The 19,578-nt window shown below is 36.4% G+C and overlaps 1 protein-coding gene across 1 annotated transcript in view; it reads left to right on the top strand.

Moving 5' to 3' along the window:
• The first annotated feature begins 691 nt into the window (after positions 1-691).
• The window catches only part of LOC126827198 (protocadherin Fat 4), a 30,538-nt gene continuing 11,651 nt past the window's right edge, over positions 692-19,578 (top strand). Inside the window, exons 1-8 of the mRNA XM_056102264.1 lie at positions 692-728; positions 2,694-2,918; positions 6,894-7,021; positions 7,707-7,824; positions 10,070-10,215; positions 10,879-11,116; positions 16,447-16,666; positions 19,001-19,216. Coding sequence (XP_055958239.1) covers positions 692-728; positions 2,694-2,918; positions 6,894-7,021; positions 7,707-7,824; positions 10,070-10,215; positions 10,879-11,116; positions 16,447-16,666; positions 19,001-19,216 — 1,328 coding nt within the window. The remainder of the gene's footprint in view (positions 729-2,693; positions 2,919-6,893; positions 7,022-7,706; positions 7,825-10,069; positions 10,216-10,878; positions 11,117-16,446; positions 16,667-19,000; positions 19,217-19,578) is intronic.

The raw sequence follows: 19,578 nt of genomic DNA on the forward strand, positions 1-19,578 counted from the left end.
TAGAGTAAGTGTTTGTAGATAAAAATGTCAAATACAGCATAAAAACATAGGATTAAAGATGCATTATACAATAACTTCAAACATTCATAACTTCGCTTAGAATAAAGTAACTATTTTTGAACTTATATTATAAAGCAAGGAAAACCATCTCTATATCTAAATCTTACATAATGCATCTTTCAAGGTGTTGATTTAATCAAATGTGGGTATTGCTGAGCTTTGCGAATTTGGTATCTGTCTACATGTATCCGTAATATGGCCCATTGTTGAAATAACAATAGTCGACAGTATAAGCCTAAAGTGAAATTAAACTTATGCAATATTACTTCCAAAACGAATGTGTCACAAATAATTTAAAGTTGATATTTTACACACCAAAGCTATTCCATATGTCTATTCCAAACACAGCAAAGCTATTCCATATGTCTATTCCAAACAAATAGACATTAATGACTATTCCAAACACATGACTATTCCAAACTATTCCAAACATATGATTAATATTCAATTATTTTATTTCATACACAGGGCTGATGACGGTACTACGGCAACAGAAACACTAACAGTAAATGTAGTGGATTTAAACGATAACCCACCAACAGTGACTGGCAATGCTCCCATAATTTTAAATGAAAACGTTGCTGTTGGTACAGTTTTAACCCTTCCCTATACAGTGGATGATGTAGATACCATGGATACACCAGCTTCACTTATATATACTATCACAGGTATATAACAAACCAACAAAAAAAACCTACTGGATTACCCTTTCACTCATATACACAAAAGGGGCTAAGCACCTTGCGGGGCTTGGCGTTGAAACCCTGGTAATAAGAAAACATATAGAGTCTATGGAGATTTTAATCATGATTCTTAAAACTATTCTAAAATGTCGTAATTAAGCGAAATGAAGGATTCACAATAAGTATTAGTTGCACTATATACATGTAGAAACACAACGTGATTGATGAGAACAAAATTGCCATTTTCAAAGTAATAACCCTAATAACAAACAAAAACAACTGGATTGTCCTTTGACTTATATATACCATCACATGGAATAACCGACAAAACAACTGTATATCCGGATATGTCTGGTCAAGATTACAAAAGGAAGTCAGAAAAGATTTAATAGGCCCGTTTTAAATTCGACTGAAACCAGACCAGGAGATTATCAAGTGTTGATATTTTGATTTTGTTTTCTTAATCAAACATTATATGATCAATCGGAGTACACATTATCATGGATTAACCCGTAAGAAATGTGATATTTAACCGAAAATGCAAATAGTGCATTGTTACTTTAATGCCCTAGCAAAACAAAATATAGCTTAAATGGGCATTATGGGAGGTAAAGAGTTGACACTTCTCGCTATAATAGTTAAAAAATAATAGATAACGTAAATAGTTTAGGCTAATAATTTCAGTCAAATTGCTCCACTCTGAACCGAGATATTAGCTTTTGAATTTTAGGTTAGCCTCGATTATCATTACTAAAGTCGGTGCGATAAAAACTAAGTCTCGATTATTCATTTTTATGTTTAATCATCCTTCACAAATTGTATTCCAATCCGCTAAATATCACAGGCTAGCGATGGCATCGAGATTTGATTATGGTCTGGATAAGTTAATTAGTGTCTAATTAATAATTTAGATAACATTTCAGGCCTAAAGAGATATCTGAAATAGGCAGATTTAGCGCTTGCATAATGTATGTTTAAGTATAGAGTTTGGTCTGTATTCCTTCCGGTAATTTTGGTAACTTTATTTTCAGGGACTGATTCGTCATATTTCCAAATAGATACGGGAGTATCTGGGCAGATAACGGTTGCTAAAGGTTTGGATTATGAAAACAAAAATAGCTATTCATTTGATTTAGTTGTTACCGATGCAGCATCAGCTTCAGTTACTGAAACATTAACGGTGAACATAAATGACATTAATGACAACACCCCTGTCTGTTCTCCAGCTGTATATTATACTAGTGTTGATGAAGAAGAACCCTCAGGTAAAATTGTTATCGAGCACTCATCTTTAAAGCCACCACCAGTGGATGTATTTATTAAAACAAACATCTATCAGTAAACGTGTTGATAAAAATAAACAACCATCAGTAAGCGTACTGATTTAAATAGACAACCACCAGTGAACGAATTAATTAAAAATAAACAACCATTATTAAACGCAGTCATTTAAATAAACTTATTGATTTAAGAGATTATCCATCAGTAAACGTATTGATTAAATAAACATCCATCAGTAAACGTACTGATTAAATAAACCTATTGATTAAATAAGCATCCATCAGTAAACGTAATGGGAATGGGAGGTGGATGTTCTATTTTTTACCATTTAATTGTATGAAAATCATCTGAATCATTCAGTCCTATTATTTCTGAATTGTGTTCAATTTCAAACAGCCTATATTCGTTTTCAAATTGCTTGTTTTCATATCACGTGACCTGTTCACATCTAAGTATATAGTATATACTTTGTTACAGGTGTCAATATACAGGCTCTCACCTGCTCAGATGCTGATATAACTGCAGCTAACAACGTGCTTACCTATACAATAACTAGCGGTGATGATACAGCCAATAAGTTTCAAATAACCGGTTCAACAATACAAACCAGTGCTAATGCTATTGATTATGAGAGTCTTGGTGGAGTGTCTTATCAGTATACTCTACTAGTTGATGTAGTAGATTCAGGGACACCGTCTCTAACTAGTACAGCAACAGTAATTGTACAAGTTCTACCTGTAAATGAAAATACGCCAGTATTTGCAGCAATTGCTACACCTTACACTATAAGAGAAGATGAATCTATTGGAACAGTAGTGGATACTATCGCAGCTTCTGACGGCGATAGTGGTTCTGATGGGACAATATCATATCAGATAACATCGACTGTTGACAGTAAGTATTTTATCTATTGTTGACAGTCAGGATATAGACATAAAAACTGTGTTAGCTATGTGAAGTAGTATATCTAACTTAGTCTAACTAATTGTTTTAGAAACAATAATCAAGCCCGTCCCGTGGACGACACTATAGCTAACTAAATCGATGGTTTAGATATGGGATAACATATATTGTTGTCCTAAAAGCGTGTTTACTTTTATTATTGTATACATTCATTTCATATGTCAAGTGATTTATTGGAGCACTTAGGCTTGTTTTCTTTTATTCTTTAAAGGTTCATCAAATACTGTAAACAACATTTTTCGAATAGATTCTAGTACCGGTGTTTTATCTACCATGACAACGTTAGATCGTGATGGTGGAATATCATTTTATGACGTAACCGTCAGAGCAAGTGATGGTAATATCACTCCATTATTTGTCGATACGGTAATCCGAATAAATATTAATGATTATAACGACAATGCTCCTAAGTTTACCCTTGCAAGCTATCCAATCATCACAGTGTTAGAATCTAGTCCTATCTTAACCAGTGTCATTTTGTTAACTGCTACGGATGCCGACTCATCAGCAACCTTGTCTTATGATGTTGAAGACGGGGATACTTCTAAATTTGAATTTAGCACAACTACCATTGGCCAACTGCAGTTAAAGTCAGTAATTGATTTAGATAACCCAACAAATGATGCCAACTATTACCCTTTAAGAGTCATTGTTAAAGATGGCGGAATTCCCGAACTCACAGGAACAGTTTCGGTCACTGTTAGTATTACTGCTGTTAATCAACATGATCCAGTGTTTGGTGCCACAGTTCCGTCTGCTACAGCCAGCGTAAGTTATTCATTTTTGTTTCAAAACGATCTGTTGGTGTCACTGTTTCCCATAATGCAATGACAGAAATGTACTTTGGCCTTGATCGTCTTAATTTTCATTTTTGTGAGTTCCAATTTGAATGTGCACATCATTTTATGTGTTAATAAGCCAAGATCCGACATTAACAAACGTTTTACGGTCTGAGTTCAAACAATAGAATTGATATTTATTTCAGCTTGCAGAAAATGCTGCAGTAGGAACACTGATAGCAACAGTTGTAACCACAGACAATGATTATGGAATAGACGGTGTTGTCAGGTATTCTATAACAGGTAATTGGCCACCCAGTCTACGTCTACATCACTAGTTACTGGCGTTTGGGCACAATATACAATCATTTTATTAAATTGTTTTAAAATAATCGAACATATGCTACGCCGCATTCATAATTATTCATAAACACCAATTCAGTGATCCGAGTTGAAAAAGACCTAGCAATACCCTTAGATTACTCATCTAGAAGAGAACCCAAAAAACTAATCATCTTTCGTTTTGTTTATCTTTCTGGTCTGAGATTTTAAAAAACCTTTTTTTTGTATTTATCTTAAGGTGGTGATGCTGGAGGATTTTTCACCATAGATACAGTCCTGGGTAAAATAACTACAACTAAAAATCTGGATTTTGACTCCCAACCTGTGACTAATCTGGAAGTAACAGCCACCGATAGTGGAACCACACCAAGATCGATGACGTCAACAGTTACTGTGTCAGTTACAAATGTTAATGATAACACGCCATCATGTTCATCATATTCTATTTTGGTGAATCTTCTAGAGACTGCAGCTGTATCTGATCCGGTAGGTACTTACTGATATCTGATAGAAAACTTGTAAGATGGAAATGTAGATCTATGTATCTTTTAATGATTTGGAATTAAACCATTTTTCTTATCTCATCAGGTTACAACTTTGGCATGTACAGATAGTGATACTGCAGACATATTAACATATTCTATTTCCAACGGCGATCCTTCAACAGACTTTGTTATATCCACAGCTGGCGCAATAACCCTGAATAAAGGTACCTTACAGAACGTTTGTTTTCGCTAAATGATAGATAAAGCAACATTTTCTGAACTAACCATTAAAATGCCATTTTGCTATGCTTTTGACAAACAAGCCCAAATGGCTGATTTATTATATTTATGTTACAGTTGTGGATTATGATTCAGCCGTCCAATCATATAATTTAGAAATAACTGTCACAGACGGTACAAATCCAGTCACAGTTTTTGTAATAGTTAATCTAGGACCAGTAAATGACGTCACACCTTCTTTCGTCAGTAATCCTACTATAACCAGAGCAGAGAATACCAGCCCTGGAGTTTTACTGACATATACAGCTACAGATACTGACTACAGTCCACATGATATTACACAATATAAAATAACTTCAGGTTAGTTTCAATGTTTTAACACGGTATCGGATTAGTCAATTTGTAACAACACATGATATGCAAAATAGCCCAGTATTAGATATCGGATTTTTCAAATACTTTCAGTTAAAACTTCAAATGTTTCACACAGTATCAAATATGCTTCAAAATCAAATACTTTCGGCTAAAAGTTAAGTTAGATCAAATATTTTAACATCGTATCAAACAAACTATACAAATGCCCTCAGATAAATCGACATATGCTCTGTTTATACTCTTTATTCAAAGCGGCATTAAATGACATATATCAGTCAATCTGTTTCATACTCCTAATCGTTTATTCCCGAACTATTTCTGTATTCAGTGACTCAATCTGGAACATCATTGTTTAGTATTGACTCATCGGATGGAAGATTGTTACTTGTTGGTAATCTTGACTACGATATTCTACCAACAGCAACCAAATTTTACTTGATTACAGTCGAAGCTATTGATGGGGGTGCTTTAACGGTAAGAGTTCTGTGTGAGATAGTATGATTATAATTCAATGTTTTGTTTGTTTCAGAGATCTGGAACGGTAACTGTTGTGGTTTGTTTTTGTTTCAGAGAACCGGAACTGTCAGTGTGGATGTTTTGTTTCTTTTAGGGAATTGGAACTGTAACTGTTAGTTTAACTGATATAAATGTTTTGTTTCTTTCAGGGAATACTGACTATTAGTGTAACTGATGTAAATGTTTGTTTCAGGGAACTGGAACTGTAACCGTTAGTGTAACAGATGTAAATGATAATACACCAACATGTACACAACCTACTTATACAGTGGACTTCGATGAAAACCAAGGTATCGTATAATCCATCCTAAAGTGAACTACAAAGTCCATAAATGACAAATCAGAATATTAGTATGTCGGCGGACGTTCCAATATCAAAGTTCATAGAAACAAAATGATAAATCTGGGCAACAGTATGTGGATTTTACTACTGGAACGATAGTCATTCTAGTGCCAAAGTAGTATCGGGTGTTGTACGACACCTACAACTGCTTTGGAAGGGGGGACTAGGACGAAGATTTAATTAACGTTGGTCTAAAGATGGCCATTACATACTTTTATTATGGGAACATTAAACCAGGGTAGCAAATAAAATAACACGGGGTTTAACGTCCTACTGTTTGGCACCGACTGGGCAACTGAAACGGGCAAATGCCAAACAGTGTTTTATGAGGGAACTTCTGCTCGGACAGCGGTCTTTTCCTATTTCGAATTCCCCCGTCCTGCACCACTGACAAGGGCGGGGGGGGGGGGGTCACACTGAAAATCTCGATGTACTTTCACAGCCAGCACCGGGATCGAACCCGGGTTAGCCAACCAGTGCCTTACTCACTGGCCCGCGGCGACTCCATAACAAAAGCAATGCCATAGGTTTGTGACGTTTCTTCGTGTCACGAGCATTACAAGGACACAAACCATGTACGTTTTATACATGTTCGAAGTAATCAAATACATGCATGTTATTTATGTCGTTTACATTGCAGGTATGAGTGTTAATGTTCAAACACTTACTTGTACAGACCAGGATGGTCCCATTCCTACCCTTGCTATTGTAAGTGGTGATGACGCAACAAATAAATTCCAGATTAGCGGTTTGGCAATACAAACCAGTGCTAATGCTATTGATTATGAGAGCCTTGGTGGACAATCTTATCAGTATACTCTACTAGTTGATGTAGTAGATTCAGGGACACCGTCTCTAACAAGCACAGCAACAGTAATTGTACAAGTTCTACCTGTGAATGAAAATACTCCAGTATTTGCAGCAACTGCTTCACCTTACACTATAAGAGAAGATGTATCTATTGGAACAGTAGTGGATACTATAGCAGCTACTGATGGCGATAGTGGTACTGATGGGAAAATATCATATCAGATAACATCTACTGTTGATAGTAAGTATGAAATATAGGATAACATGAGAAATATGACTACTGAGGCATTTACTCTCTAGTAAAATACATGTTACAAATGGATGATATGTTTAATTAATCTATGACAAAGAGTTTTGTCACAAAAGGAACCACTTAGTAGAGTTGGATAATACCGTTTTTTCAATTCTGCGATTAAACCATTATAATTACTTTAATCATTTTCTTCCCACTAAAGGTTCATCAAATACCGTTAGCAACATTTTCCGGATAGGTTCCGGTACCGGTGTTTTATCTACCATGACAACTTTAGATCGTGATGGTGGAATATCATTTTATGACGTAACAGTTAGAGCAAGTGATGGTAATGCCACGCCTCTTTTTGTTGATGAAACAATTAGAGTAAACATTGATGATGTTAATGACAATGCTCCAGCATTTACGCAAGCAAGTTATCCAATCACCACAGTATCAGAATCTAGTACAGTCGGAACCAGTCTCATTTTAGTAGCTGCCACAGATGTTGACCAATCGTCAACCTTGTCTTATGAAATAGAAGTTGGGGATACTGCTAAATTTGAATTTAGCGCAACTACCATTGGTCAACTACAGTTAAAGTCAGTAATTGATTTAGATAACCCAACAAATGATGCCAACTATTATCAACTAGGAGTTATTGTTAAAGATGGTGGAACGCCTGAACTAACGGGCACAGTTTCCGTCACTGTTAGTATTACGGCTGTTAATCAACATGATCCGGTGTTTGGAGCTACTCTTCCATCTGCTACGGCAACGGTAAGTTATTTATTGTTCCGTTTGATCCACGGCACACTATTTGCGAAAATGCGTTTTGAACGATTATTTGGGTGGCCATGAAGCTCAGTCGTCCAAAGTAAAAGTTTAACAAACTTAAAGCGTCTAACAAGTAACAATGAAGAAATCAATGTAGTGATCACGGACCATGAACAAAGAGAGAGAGAGAGAGAGTGAGAGAGAGAGAGAGAGAGAGAGAGAGAGAGAGTTTAACGTCCACTCGACACAAACTATATCATTTCGGGACTAACATATGGTTTAATTTTATTTCAATAATTCGCTTGCGCGTAGGGATCTTTAGCAGTGGCAGGAAACCGGAGGACCCGGAGAAAACCCACGAGGTTGGACAGGCGACCCTACTCCTTGTCACGTACAACCGGGGATTCGAAATGACGCCAGTTGACTCAATGACAGGCTTTATGATAAAGCACGCACGTGCTAACCATTCGGCAATCCGACCCCCCCACCATGAACAAACTATAGCGTTAAGTACATTCTCATCTGCCTTTTGTTTAATAGGTTCCTGTGATCCTGTCATATAGCATAGTACAAGGATATATCGCTGCAGACGATGTGAAGTATCCTAGCAGCTTTGTCATTGGTCAAGACTAGCATATTAGAGTGTATTCTTTTGTTTCAGTTTCCGGAAAGTACAGGAGTGGGGACATTAGTGGCCACAGTTGTAGCCACCGACAATGATTTTGGCTCAGACGGAGTTGTAACGTATTCTTTAACAGGTAAATAATATGGCCACGATCCCATGATTTACAATTTAACATAGCTTTATGCTTTATAATCAGCTGAAATAGGTTCATGTTTATAAATTCAACGGTTGAATGGGTGAAATAAATTTGTATATTCGCAAGACCGGTGTTATTCATGTTGTCCCTTTGTCAGCAAAATGAAGTATTTGGCCACAAATACCATACTATATGTGTCTTGTTTTATTGGCACTATATATTTGTACTTTTTGTAGGTGGTGATGCTGGGGGATTTTTCACCATAGATACAGTTTTAGGTAAAATAACAACAAGTAAAAATCTTAATTTTGATACCCAACCGCTAACTAATCTGGAAGTTACAACCACTGATAGTGGTACTATACCAAGATCGATGACGTCAACAGTTACTGTGTCAGTTACAAATGTTAATGATAACACGCCATCATGTACATCATATTCTATTCTGGCGAACCTTCTAGAAACTGCAGCTGTATCTGATCCGGTGAGTTCTTTATGGAATATATATGTTAGTTCATATGTTGCCACAAGTTTACAAAGCAATCATATAATGATATCCTCGAGGGATTAATCTGAATAAAGACCCACGTTTCAGAATGTGATACTTTTATAGACAGACATGACTTCTTCAGTACAACAGGTAATTCGTTAATAGAGGATTCGCGTCATAAAGAACAAAATAGACACACACGAAATATTTCTAGCCCATTCTTGATATTTAGAATGAAAAGTAAAACCATTTTTCTTCTATGGGTAGCGCCATTTATGTTGTTTCTGTAAGTAGGTCTTCTGGTGGAGACAGGGATAAAGGATACATTTGATGTATTTATATCAATAGATAACAAATGTTTTATGTTTATATTAACAGGTGACAACTTTAACGTGCACAGACAGTGATACGGGAGATGTTTTGGCTTATTCCATCTCAAATGGTGATCCATCTAGCACCTTTGCCATTTCTGCAGCAGGGACGATCTCAACAAGCAAAGGTAGGGTTAACGTCAATTTTGTTTAAATGTTTCGATGCAGATTGATATGATAAATTCAATTCTATGTTCTCTGTTTCTTTTACAGTTGTGGATTATGATTCTGCCATTCAATCATATAACTTAGAAATAAGTGTCACAGATGGTATAAATCTAGTCAAGGTCGCTGTTACAGTAATCATTGATCCAGTAAATGAGCTCACACCTTCTTTCGCCAGTAATCCTACTATAACCAGAGCAGAGAATACCAGTCCTGGAGTTTTACTGACATATACAGCTACAGATACTGACTACAGTCCACATGATATTACACAATATAAAATAACTTCAGGTTAGTTTTAATATTTTAACACGGTATCTAATATTAAACAACCTAGTGTTCAATATCTAAACACTACAATATAGACTCTCATTATTAAACTGTCATCATTTTCAGTCACTCAATCTGGGACATCATTGTTTAGTATTGATGCATCTGATGGAAGATTACTGCTTATTGGTAACCTTGACTACGAAATTCTACCAACAGCAGCCAAATTTTATTTGATTACAGTCGAAGCTATTGATGGCGGTGCTTTAACGGTAACTTTGTAGATACTAAATTTCTAGAAGATTCTGCTAGACCTGACAGGATCTGAATCTAATACTAATGATAGGGTTATTATCAAGTGGTCCATAACTGATTTGAATGTAAATGTAATGCAAACCACAATGAATGATTTTTGGTTTCTGTTTGCACGGAACAGGAATAGCAACTGCTAGTGTAACTTATGTGAATGTTTTGTTTGTTTCAGTGAATAGTAACTGTTAGTGTAAATGTTTTGTCTGTTTCAGGGAACGGGAACAGTAACTGTTAGTGTAACTGATGTAAATGATAATGCACCAACATGTATCCCATCAAGCTACAGTATAAGCATCAACGAAAACCAGGGTAAGTGACAGACACAAAAGTTTCAAAACCAATTCAAAGCTACGAGATATAGCAAAATAACATTATTGTGTTTTTAATCTTTGGAAATAAATGATAATACAGAATACTTCACATTTGTTGCTGTTTTATTATGTATTTCAGGTACAGGTGCGAATGTCCAAACCCTTGCATGTTCAGATTTGGATGGATCGAGTGTCACCTACGCAGTAGTTGGTGGTGATGACCCATTAAATAAATTCGAGGTTGTGGGTACATCGATACAGACCAGTGCTAATGCTATAGATTATGAAAGTCTTGGTGGAGTGTCTTATCAGTATACTCTGCTGGTTGATGTAGTAGATTCAGGGACGCCGTCTCTAACAAGTACAGCAACAGTAATTGTACAAGTTCTACCTGTAAATGAAAATACTCCAGTAATTGCAGCAACTGCTTCACCTTACACTATAAGAGAAGATGTATCTATTGGAACAGTAGTGGATACTATAGCAGCTACTGATGGCGATAGTGGTACTGATGGGACAATATCATATCAGATAACATCTACTGTTGACAGTAAGTATATCGTTAAAACATCATATAAGATACTGTTGATAATAAGTACTGCGTGTAAAATGTAAGATGAAAGTCAGTTTGAGCTGATGTAGTATATATTCAAAAATAGGTCGAGAGAGTTATGTCATATAAATCCACGGTTGACATTGATGATGATGGAATTCTTGGTCGACATAGTAATGACTGTTCTGATGCAGCCTTAATATTCTATCGTGCATATAAATGCAACATAGCATAGCGGTATTCGGGATTTGTTTGGATAGAAATGTCATAAAACAAATGGGTAAAAGGGACAGCGGTAATTTTAAATATAATTTCAAAACTCTGATACAGCAGCAATTTGAATAAACATTGATACTGAATGTCATAAATGCCAATATATTCATTTTCATTTTGTGTTTCTCTAAAGGTTCATCAAATACTGTAAGCAACATTTTCCGGATAGATTCTAGTACCGGTGTTTTATCTACCATGACAACTTTAGATCGTGATGGTGGAATATCATTTTATGACATAACAGTTAGAGCAAGTGATGGCAATGCCACGCCTCTTTTTGTTGATGAAACAATTAGAGTAAACATTGATGATGCCAATGACAATGCTCCAGCATTTACACAAGCAAGTTATCCAATCACCACAGTATCAGAATCTAGTACAGCCACAACTAGTCTCATTTTAGTAGCTGCCACAGATGCTGACCAATCGTCAACCTTGTTTTATGAAATAGAAGTTGGGGATACTGCTAAATTTGAATTTAGCACAACTACCATTGGCCAACTACAGTTAAAGTCAGTAATTGATTTAGACAATCCAACAAATGATGCCAACTATTATATTTTAAGTGTCATTGTTAAAGATGGCGGAATTCCTGAACTAAGAGGAACAGCTTCTGTCACCGTTAGTATTACTGCTGTTAATCAACATGATCCAGTGTTTGGTACCACCACGCCATTTGCTACAGTAACGGTAAGATATAAGAATTTAAAATAAAGGTTATCATAGGCAACAAATACTCATGGTCACGACAGTATTTTGCTGCGTGAGGGGGAGGGTGGTGATAGTGAATAGGATGTACCCTTGCGTTTTCTACGGCTCTAGATCTTAACTGTGAAATAGCGATAATTGCGTAATAAGGGCAATTACTCTGTTATCAATCGTTCATGACGCCAAATGTAGATATTCTATAACTCCTCATGAATCATCACATGGCGCAAAATTTGTGTAACAAAGACTTTGAATTTCATTCTAAAACCCGTGGCCAGTATGATTTCACTCAGATGTGAATGAATTGTAAGTATTAGAGACCTTTACAAGTTAGTTGTCTATCCCATTACGATAGGTATTTAAGATACCAGTATTTGAGCATTGTTCAATAATATGCATTTCAGTATCCTGAAAATGCTGCAGTTGGTACATTAGTTGCAACAGTTGTAGCCACGGACAATGATTTTGGTGTAGACGGGGTTGTTAGGTATTCTATAACAGGTAGGTAAAAATGATCATTATGCCAAATATGTTAATCTCCAGTGAATCGATTTATTGACTTGATGGCCAAATTCTCTTTGCTTTTCTTATGATCAGAGTATTAAACCTAGACATAAGACAAATGCTACCCACCCAATGGTCAACAGTAATATGTTTGACCTCCCTCGCATAAAGTTTAACAGCAAGTACAATATTGCCCTCGCGAATGTTGAATTTGAAATCTTCCGATTAAATATGAGTGTTTGAATAACACAAGTCCCTGCTATCTGCAATATCACTTTACTTGATGAAGCGGAGGTTATATTAATATATTTAACACAATACCAGTTTATCCTTATTTCTTTCTAAAGGTGGTGATGCTGGCGGATTTTTCACCATAGATACAGTTTTAGGTAAAATAACTACAAATAAAAATCTGGATTTTGACACCCAACCGCTAACTAATCTGGAAGTAACAGCCACCGATAGTGGAACGACACCAAGATCGATGACGTCAACAGTTACCGTGTCTGTTACAAATGTTAATGATAACACGCCATCGTGTACATCATATTCTATTTTGGTGAATCTTCTAGAAACTGCAGCTGTATCCGATCCGGTAAGTTCATTAAATGCTGGAACACACGGGTTAGTCATAGTTTATGTCAGTTTTGTAAAATGCACTAATGCAAGCCATGGTTAAGCTATATGTTATACTGATGTAAATGAAAATAAAATGAAATGAGGTTTAACGTCCTACAATTCTGCTCAGACTGGGCTAATGAAGATAGATATACGCCATACAGTGTGCTATGAGGGAAATTTTGCCCGGACAGCGGCGCTACGGCCTACTCTTATATCGAATTCCCGATGAACCCTCTCAGCCAACACCGGGAGACACCTCGCCACCTACAGACTGGCGAGCGTCTTATCCAATTAGCCACCGTGGCTCCCTTATATAAAAGAGGCAACACGTTCAATACACTTGTCTACGATATCACCCTTGGTGGAAGTGGACGTAAAACTCCAAGAACGAACAAAAGAACTTCAACACATTCAGTTATGTTACAAGGGATACTGATCATTATATATTGGAAGACGTTTTAGTTATATTTATATTCATAAAATTGGATAACAAGTTTAACAAATACTGACAGTGAAACAGGAGATGTTTTTGTTATATTTATATTAATAGGTAACAAGTTTAACATGCACGGACAGTGATACAGGCGATGTTTTGGTATATTCTATCACAAGTGGTGATCCATCTAGCACTTTTACTATTTCTGCCGCTGGAGCAATTACTCTACTCAAAGGTAATATAGACTGCTTAGTTTGACAATCCGTTAACATTCAACACTAAATGTGTTTACAATGTAAACTCCTTCAGTGAGGATGGGAATCGGGTATTCTTGGAAAAGCATACACGACTTTAACCATTTTATTTCTGTAATTAACAAATTGTTGTTTTATATAAGTTCAAATAACCGAACCATAAATACAATTGATTAAAACACAGATCCTATTTCGTTTCATTTTTCATAGTTCAAAATTTCGTTTTACTTGTCTTCACTCCACTAGGATCTGGAAGAGTTGTTATCATTGACGTGTTCTGGATGATGTGAGGGATTAGCCAATAAAACCGTCTGTTACGGCGAGCTCTTGACGTGAGGTGCACGGAACTGTGGGTAATCCACTTGACACATCAATGCTGATTTGTTAATCAAATGTCTGACGCCATAGGGCCAAAAGCCGCTCGTATAACCTCTGACGCGCCACCCCAAAACAACTGTTCAGATCTTCATGTAGTGTAGGCCATCGAAAGTATAAAAAACGAAACGAAATATAGATCTCTATTTTAATTAGACTGAGAGAAATACGGGACCCACATTAGTATTTATATACTTAGTACTTAAACATTTATTTTCTCTTAAAGACCTTTTTTTCATTTACAGCTGTGGATTATGATTCAGCCGTTCAATCATATAATTTAGAAATAACTGTCACAGACGGTACAAATCCAGTCAAAGTTTATGTAATAGTTAATCTGGGACCAGTAAATGATGCTACACCTTCTTTCGTCAGTAATCCTACTATAACCAGAGCAGAGAATACAAGTCCTGGAGTTTTACTGACATATACAGCTACAGATACTGACTACAGTCCACATGATATTACACAATATAAAATAACATCAGGTTAGTGTAATGATAGCCTACATTCTCACGAAAATATTTATCGGGTGGTTATTTCCAATAAAAGTATGGCAAATTTGGAAATATTGAAAGTATGGACAGGACGCCCAAGCGTACTAGAAAAATACTGGATTATCCAAATAACACCCATGGGGCAAGCACTGGGCAAATATGTCAGGGTATCACTAACTGGCAACCCGACGGCTTATAGTCTGTCAGCTTGTTGTTTCGTGATCAACTGGTTAGGCGGTTTTGGGAACATTGAGTGGTGTAACAGACGACTCTGCAATTAAATGGCGGAAAAAGAAGTTGGCAGAAAATAATTTACATGGGCTTCAATATGTATGGTAAATGGATAGTAGGTAATGACTATAATACATTCTGAAAATAATTCAATTGTCTTTACATTTCCTCAGTTAGTCAATCTGGGACATCACTGTTTAGTATTGATGCATCTGATGGACGAATACTGCTTATTGGCAACCTTGACTACGATGTTCTACCAACAGCAACAAAATTTTACTTGGTTACAGTAGAAGCCATTGATGGTGGTGCTTTAACGGTAAGCATGATGCAGAGTTTATATAAGGTATAGAGTTTATATACGAACGATGCTTTTTACTTATAATACATTATATGACCACATATTTTCCAGGGGACGGGAACAGTAACTGTTAGTGTCACTGACATAAATGATAATTCGCCATCCTGTGCACAGTCTAGCTGGACTGTGAACATCAACGAAAATGAAGGTAGGTTGAAATTAGCTGATATTTTACATGAAATTACATTCCTGGATCAGACAAAGTATACCCGTAACTTTAAACAATGTATATATTGCATTCACAGGAACACCATATGCTGCTGTAAGCCTTGGTTGTACTGATGCAGAAGATGGAACAACATTAACATACAATTTGGTTCAAACTCCTGGAAGTCTCTTCGCTATTTCAACAACTGGAGACATTTCATTAACAAGTAAGTTAATATAAAGTGGATCCCTGAACCGGAAGTAGTATAAATCTAAAACCGGAAATTGCAGTGCCGCGCCACAAGGACTATGTCACTCCCCGTCTCGAACCGTTCTGACATCTCAAATTTCAGCTTCGCTAACCCAAACTTAACCCAGAACCGAAAGTAGTATAACTTCGAAACCAGAAATGGTAGCGCAACGCCACCAAACTACTTCACAGCTCCCCGATTAGAACTGCCCTTATACCCCAAGTTTCAGCCTAGGGTCAATCCTAGTGTAGCCGCCATTATCGAAGACACAAACAGACAAACGAAAGTCACAAAAATATATATAGACACTCATTTGATCTTTTGTATTGTATCCATAAGACGGAGTAAGAAATGTCCTACGTTGTATTGTATACTAAAAAGCCTTTAGTTGTACTTTAACTTGATGTTATTTATAATCCGTTGTCGTGGTAATCTATTGTTTTGTGTTTGAATAAAACTGATATTAATAGATTTGTTTTCTACTCATAACTGACATTGTTTTGTTTTTTGTTGGTTTTTTTTTAAATTTTTTAATTGTTTCTTCTATTATAGGTGCATTGGACTACGAAATAGCCACGTCTCACACACTAACTATTAGTGTTACTGACACGGGAAGCAATTCCATATCTGTAACAGTTAATGTCAACGTTGTCAATATAAATGAGGCAGGACCAGTATTTACCGGACCGTTCGCATCAACAATATCAGAAGCAGCAGTAATCGGAACGTCCGTAGCAGATGTTGTTGCTAACGATCCTGACACAAATAGCGATTTTGGAATTCTTGAATATTCAATTATCAACGGAGATCCTTCTAACCAATTCTTCATTGATTCGAGCACAGGTCGAGTTTTTACCAAAGCTGTTTTAGACAGGGAAACGACTCCATTGTATAATATAGTTGTTCATGCGAAAGAAAAAAGTGGGGCTAACACGGCAACTGTCACGTTGGCTGTGACGGTGTCAGATGTCAATGACGTCGTTCCAGTGTGTGGCCAATCTAATTTTGCAGTAACGGTAACGGAAGATAAGGCTCCGAGTTTTATTGTTTTGAATATTGGTTGTACAGATACAGATACCACTGGTACTTTGACATATACTATTACTTCTGGTGATACGACCAAATTTGAAATGACTGGTGCTGATCTTAGCTTGAAGCAAGTTATAGATTTTGATGCTGGTACACGAAAATATGACCTGATTATAACAGTATCAGATGGCATCAATACTTTGGCTATTGAGGGGACAGTAAATGTTGGAGCTGTCAATGAAGCAGCCCCAGTATTTGTTGGAGGTAGGTTCTTCACTAACATTTAATACACACCAGCCGGGCACAAGACACGGCATGCTTCCATTAAATAACTACTTGATTTGAGGATTTTCTCATGTAGCGAATTCACGTGTTACTCGATTCTGCCGAATTTGATAGAATCGGTATTTATACCGATAACACACACAGGTCCATATAACTCCGTATTCAAACATTTTTAATGGTTCAATTTATTTTTTATTTTAAGCTCCTTATGTTGTGACTTTTACGGAAACTACAGCAATATCTACAGTAATCCAAACAGTTGTTGCGACAGACGCAGATTCAGCGGATACAAGTGACGGGAAAGTTGTGTACTCATTCACAATACCCAACCCACAGTTTAACATCAATGCCAATACTGGTGATGTTATTTTGTTGACTAGCCTGGACTATGAAACTGCGCCTTCCCATGTACTCAACATACAAGCATCTGATGGTACAAATAACGTGGCAACTACATTGACGTTAACTGTTGGAGATGTAAATGATAATACACCTATCTTCAGTCCCATGGTATATAGGTAAATATTTTCATATATTTATTTATATTGCTGATTTTTTTGTCACTAAATAATTCCCATGGTATATGTGTATATTATTTCAAATATTTATACTGGTAGCGGTTTGTAACTAAACAGTGTTTCCAAGTTTATTGGTTGTTTAGTAGACGTCATTAATTATGCTTCTAGACACTGAGCATGAAAGTCGCTCATCCTGATTGGATTTGCCTGTAAACGAAAAGTAATTATTCGATATATATATGACAAGCATGACGACTATAGTTACTCCATAGTTAATTTTCCCTTGATATGCAACAGCGTACAAGTATCCCCATCGTACGAGTTGTTTTATTTTCAGTTTATGAAGGATATCAGAATATCCTCATTTTATAAGGTCTTGGTCCTTACAAACAAAATCAGAGGGGGGCAACCACTTTATGTACATTATCAGTAATTTGGGGACATAATAATTAAACAGGCATTATGCAAGAGCTAAATCTGCCTATTGCAGGGCTTTCTTTAGGCTTGAAATATTATATAAACTATTAATTAGACGTTTTATTAACAAAACACGACCATAATCAACTCCCGGTGGCATCGGATATTCTAGATTTTAACTAGATTGGAACGGTTCGCCATTTAAAAATGGGAAAGCGAGGCTTAGCCTCGAATATACCAGTCCCCTGGTTATCACAATGCACACATCTTGTCAAAACTACAAACAATGATAACTTGGCTCAGAATGAAGTAATCTGAATGCAATTTTTAATATTTTCATTTTACATTATCTATTTTGAGCTATTATAGCAAGAACTGCCAGCTCTTTATCTAAATCTTACATAATGTTTCTTTAAGATTACATGCTTTATTATAAACATCCATTTCTAGTGCCACTATATCAGAAGGCGACCCAGTCAATACCAATATTGCAACCGTAACAGCGACTGATGCCGACAATGGAGCTACGATTAATGGCCAGATACGATTTTCTATCATAGGTAGGTAGATACAAAGTAATTTTAATAAACGATGCACGAAAACTAACAAACACGGTCAAAGTAAATGACACAATAATATACGATTTGGATGGAATTAATTTCAAACTCTAATTTTCGCACTACTCAATAGGTATATATTCCCCTAAAATATATAGGGATTAAAACAATAGAAGCCATCACCGAGACGACCTAAATATAATAAAACACGATAGGTATTTGAATCACTGATAAGAAATATCGAAAAACTAAATTTTTGAATGACAGTTCCCAATCCTTGACACAAAATATTATATATATAATCCTTTTCATTCTAATTACAGGTGGAACCGGAGACTTCACAATAGATGCAACGACTGGTGCCATAACAAATACTAATACACTGGATTATGAAACGGCAACCTCCCATATTTTAAGCATTCGGGCGGTCGACAGAAATGGGGATGCTTCTTCAAAATCTTCCACGGCCATTGTGACCGTTATAGTTACCAGCCTCAATGAACTGGATCCAGTATTTTCACAAACAACATATACCTTCAATACACCAGAAAATTCTGCTCTTGGAACTTCTGTAGGACAAGTAGTTGCTACTGATGCTGACGCAGGAGATGATGGGTCTGTTTACTACTCAATGTTAGCTAATACATACTTTTTTCTTAATACTGCCTCTGGAGAAATAAATATAAAATCTGCCCTGGACTATGACACTTTACCAAATCATTCATTTGAAGTTGTGTCATATGATCGCGGCACCGCACCTCAACGTAGTGCAACAGCAACAATCAATGTCGTTTTAACAAATATCAATGACGCGTCACCAGTATGTGCACCGACCTTGGTTGTGGTTACACAGAGAGAGGATGCGAGTGGACCGATGACTACTCTCAATTGTAATGACGCCGACAGCCCGACTTTATCTTATGTAATAGAAAGCGTAGATAGTGTACCGGGAAACGGTATATTTTCTGTTGGGGGTACAGGTGTTGTAAGCCTTA

Source organism: Patella vulgata, chromosome 7 (assembly GCF_932274485.2).
Source record: "Patella vulgata chromosome 7, xgPatVulg1.2, whole genome shotgun sequence".
NCBI classification, from domain to species: domain Eukaryota; kingdom Metazoa; phylum Mollusca; class Gastropoda; family Patellidae; genus Patella; species Patella vulgata.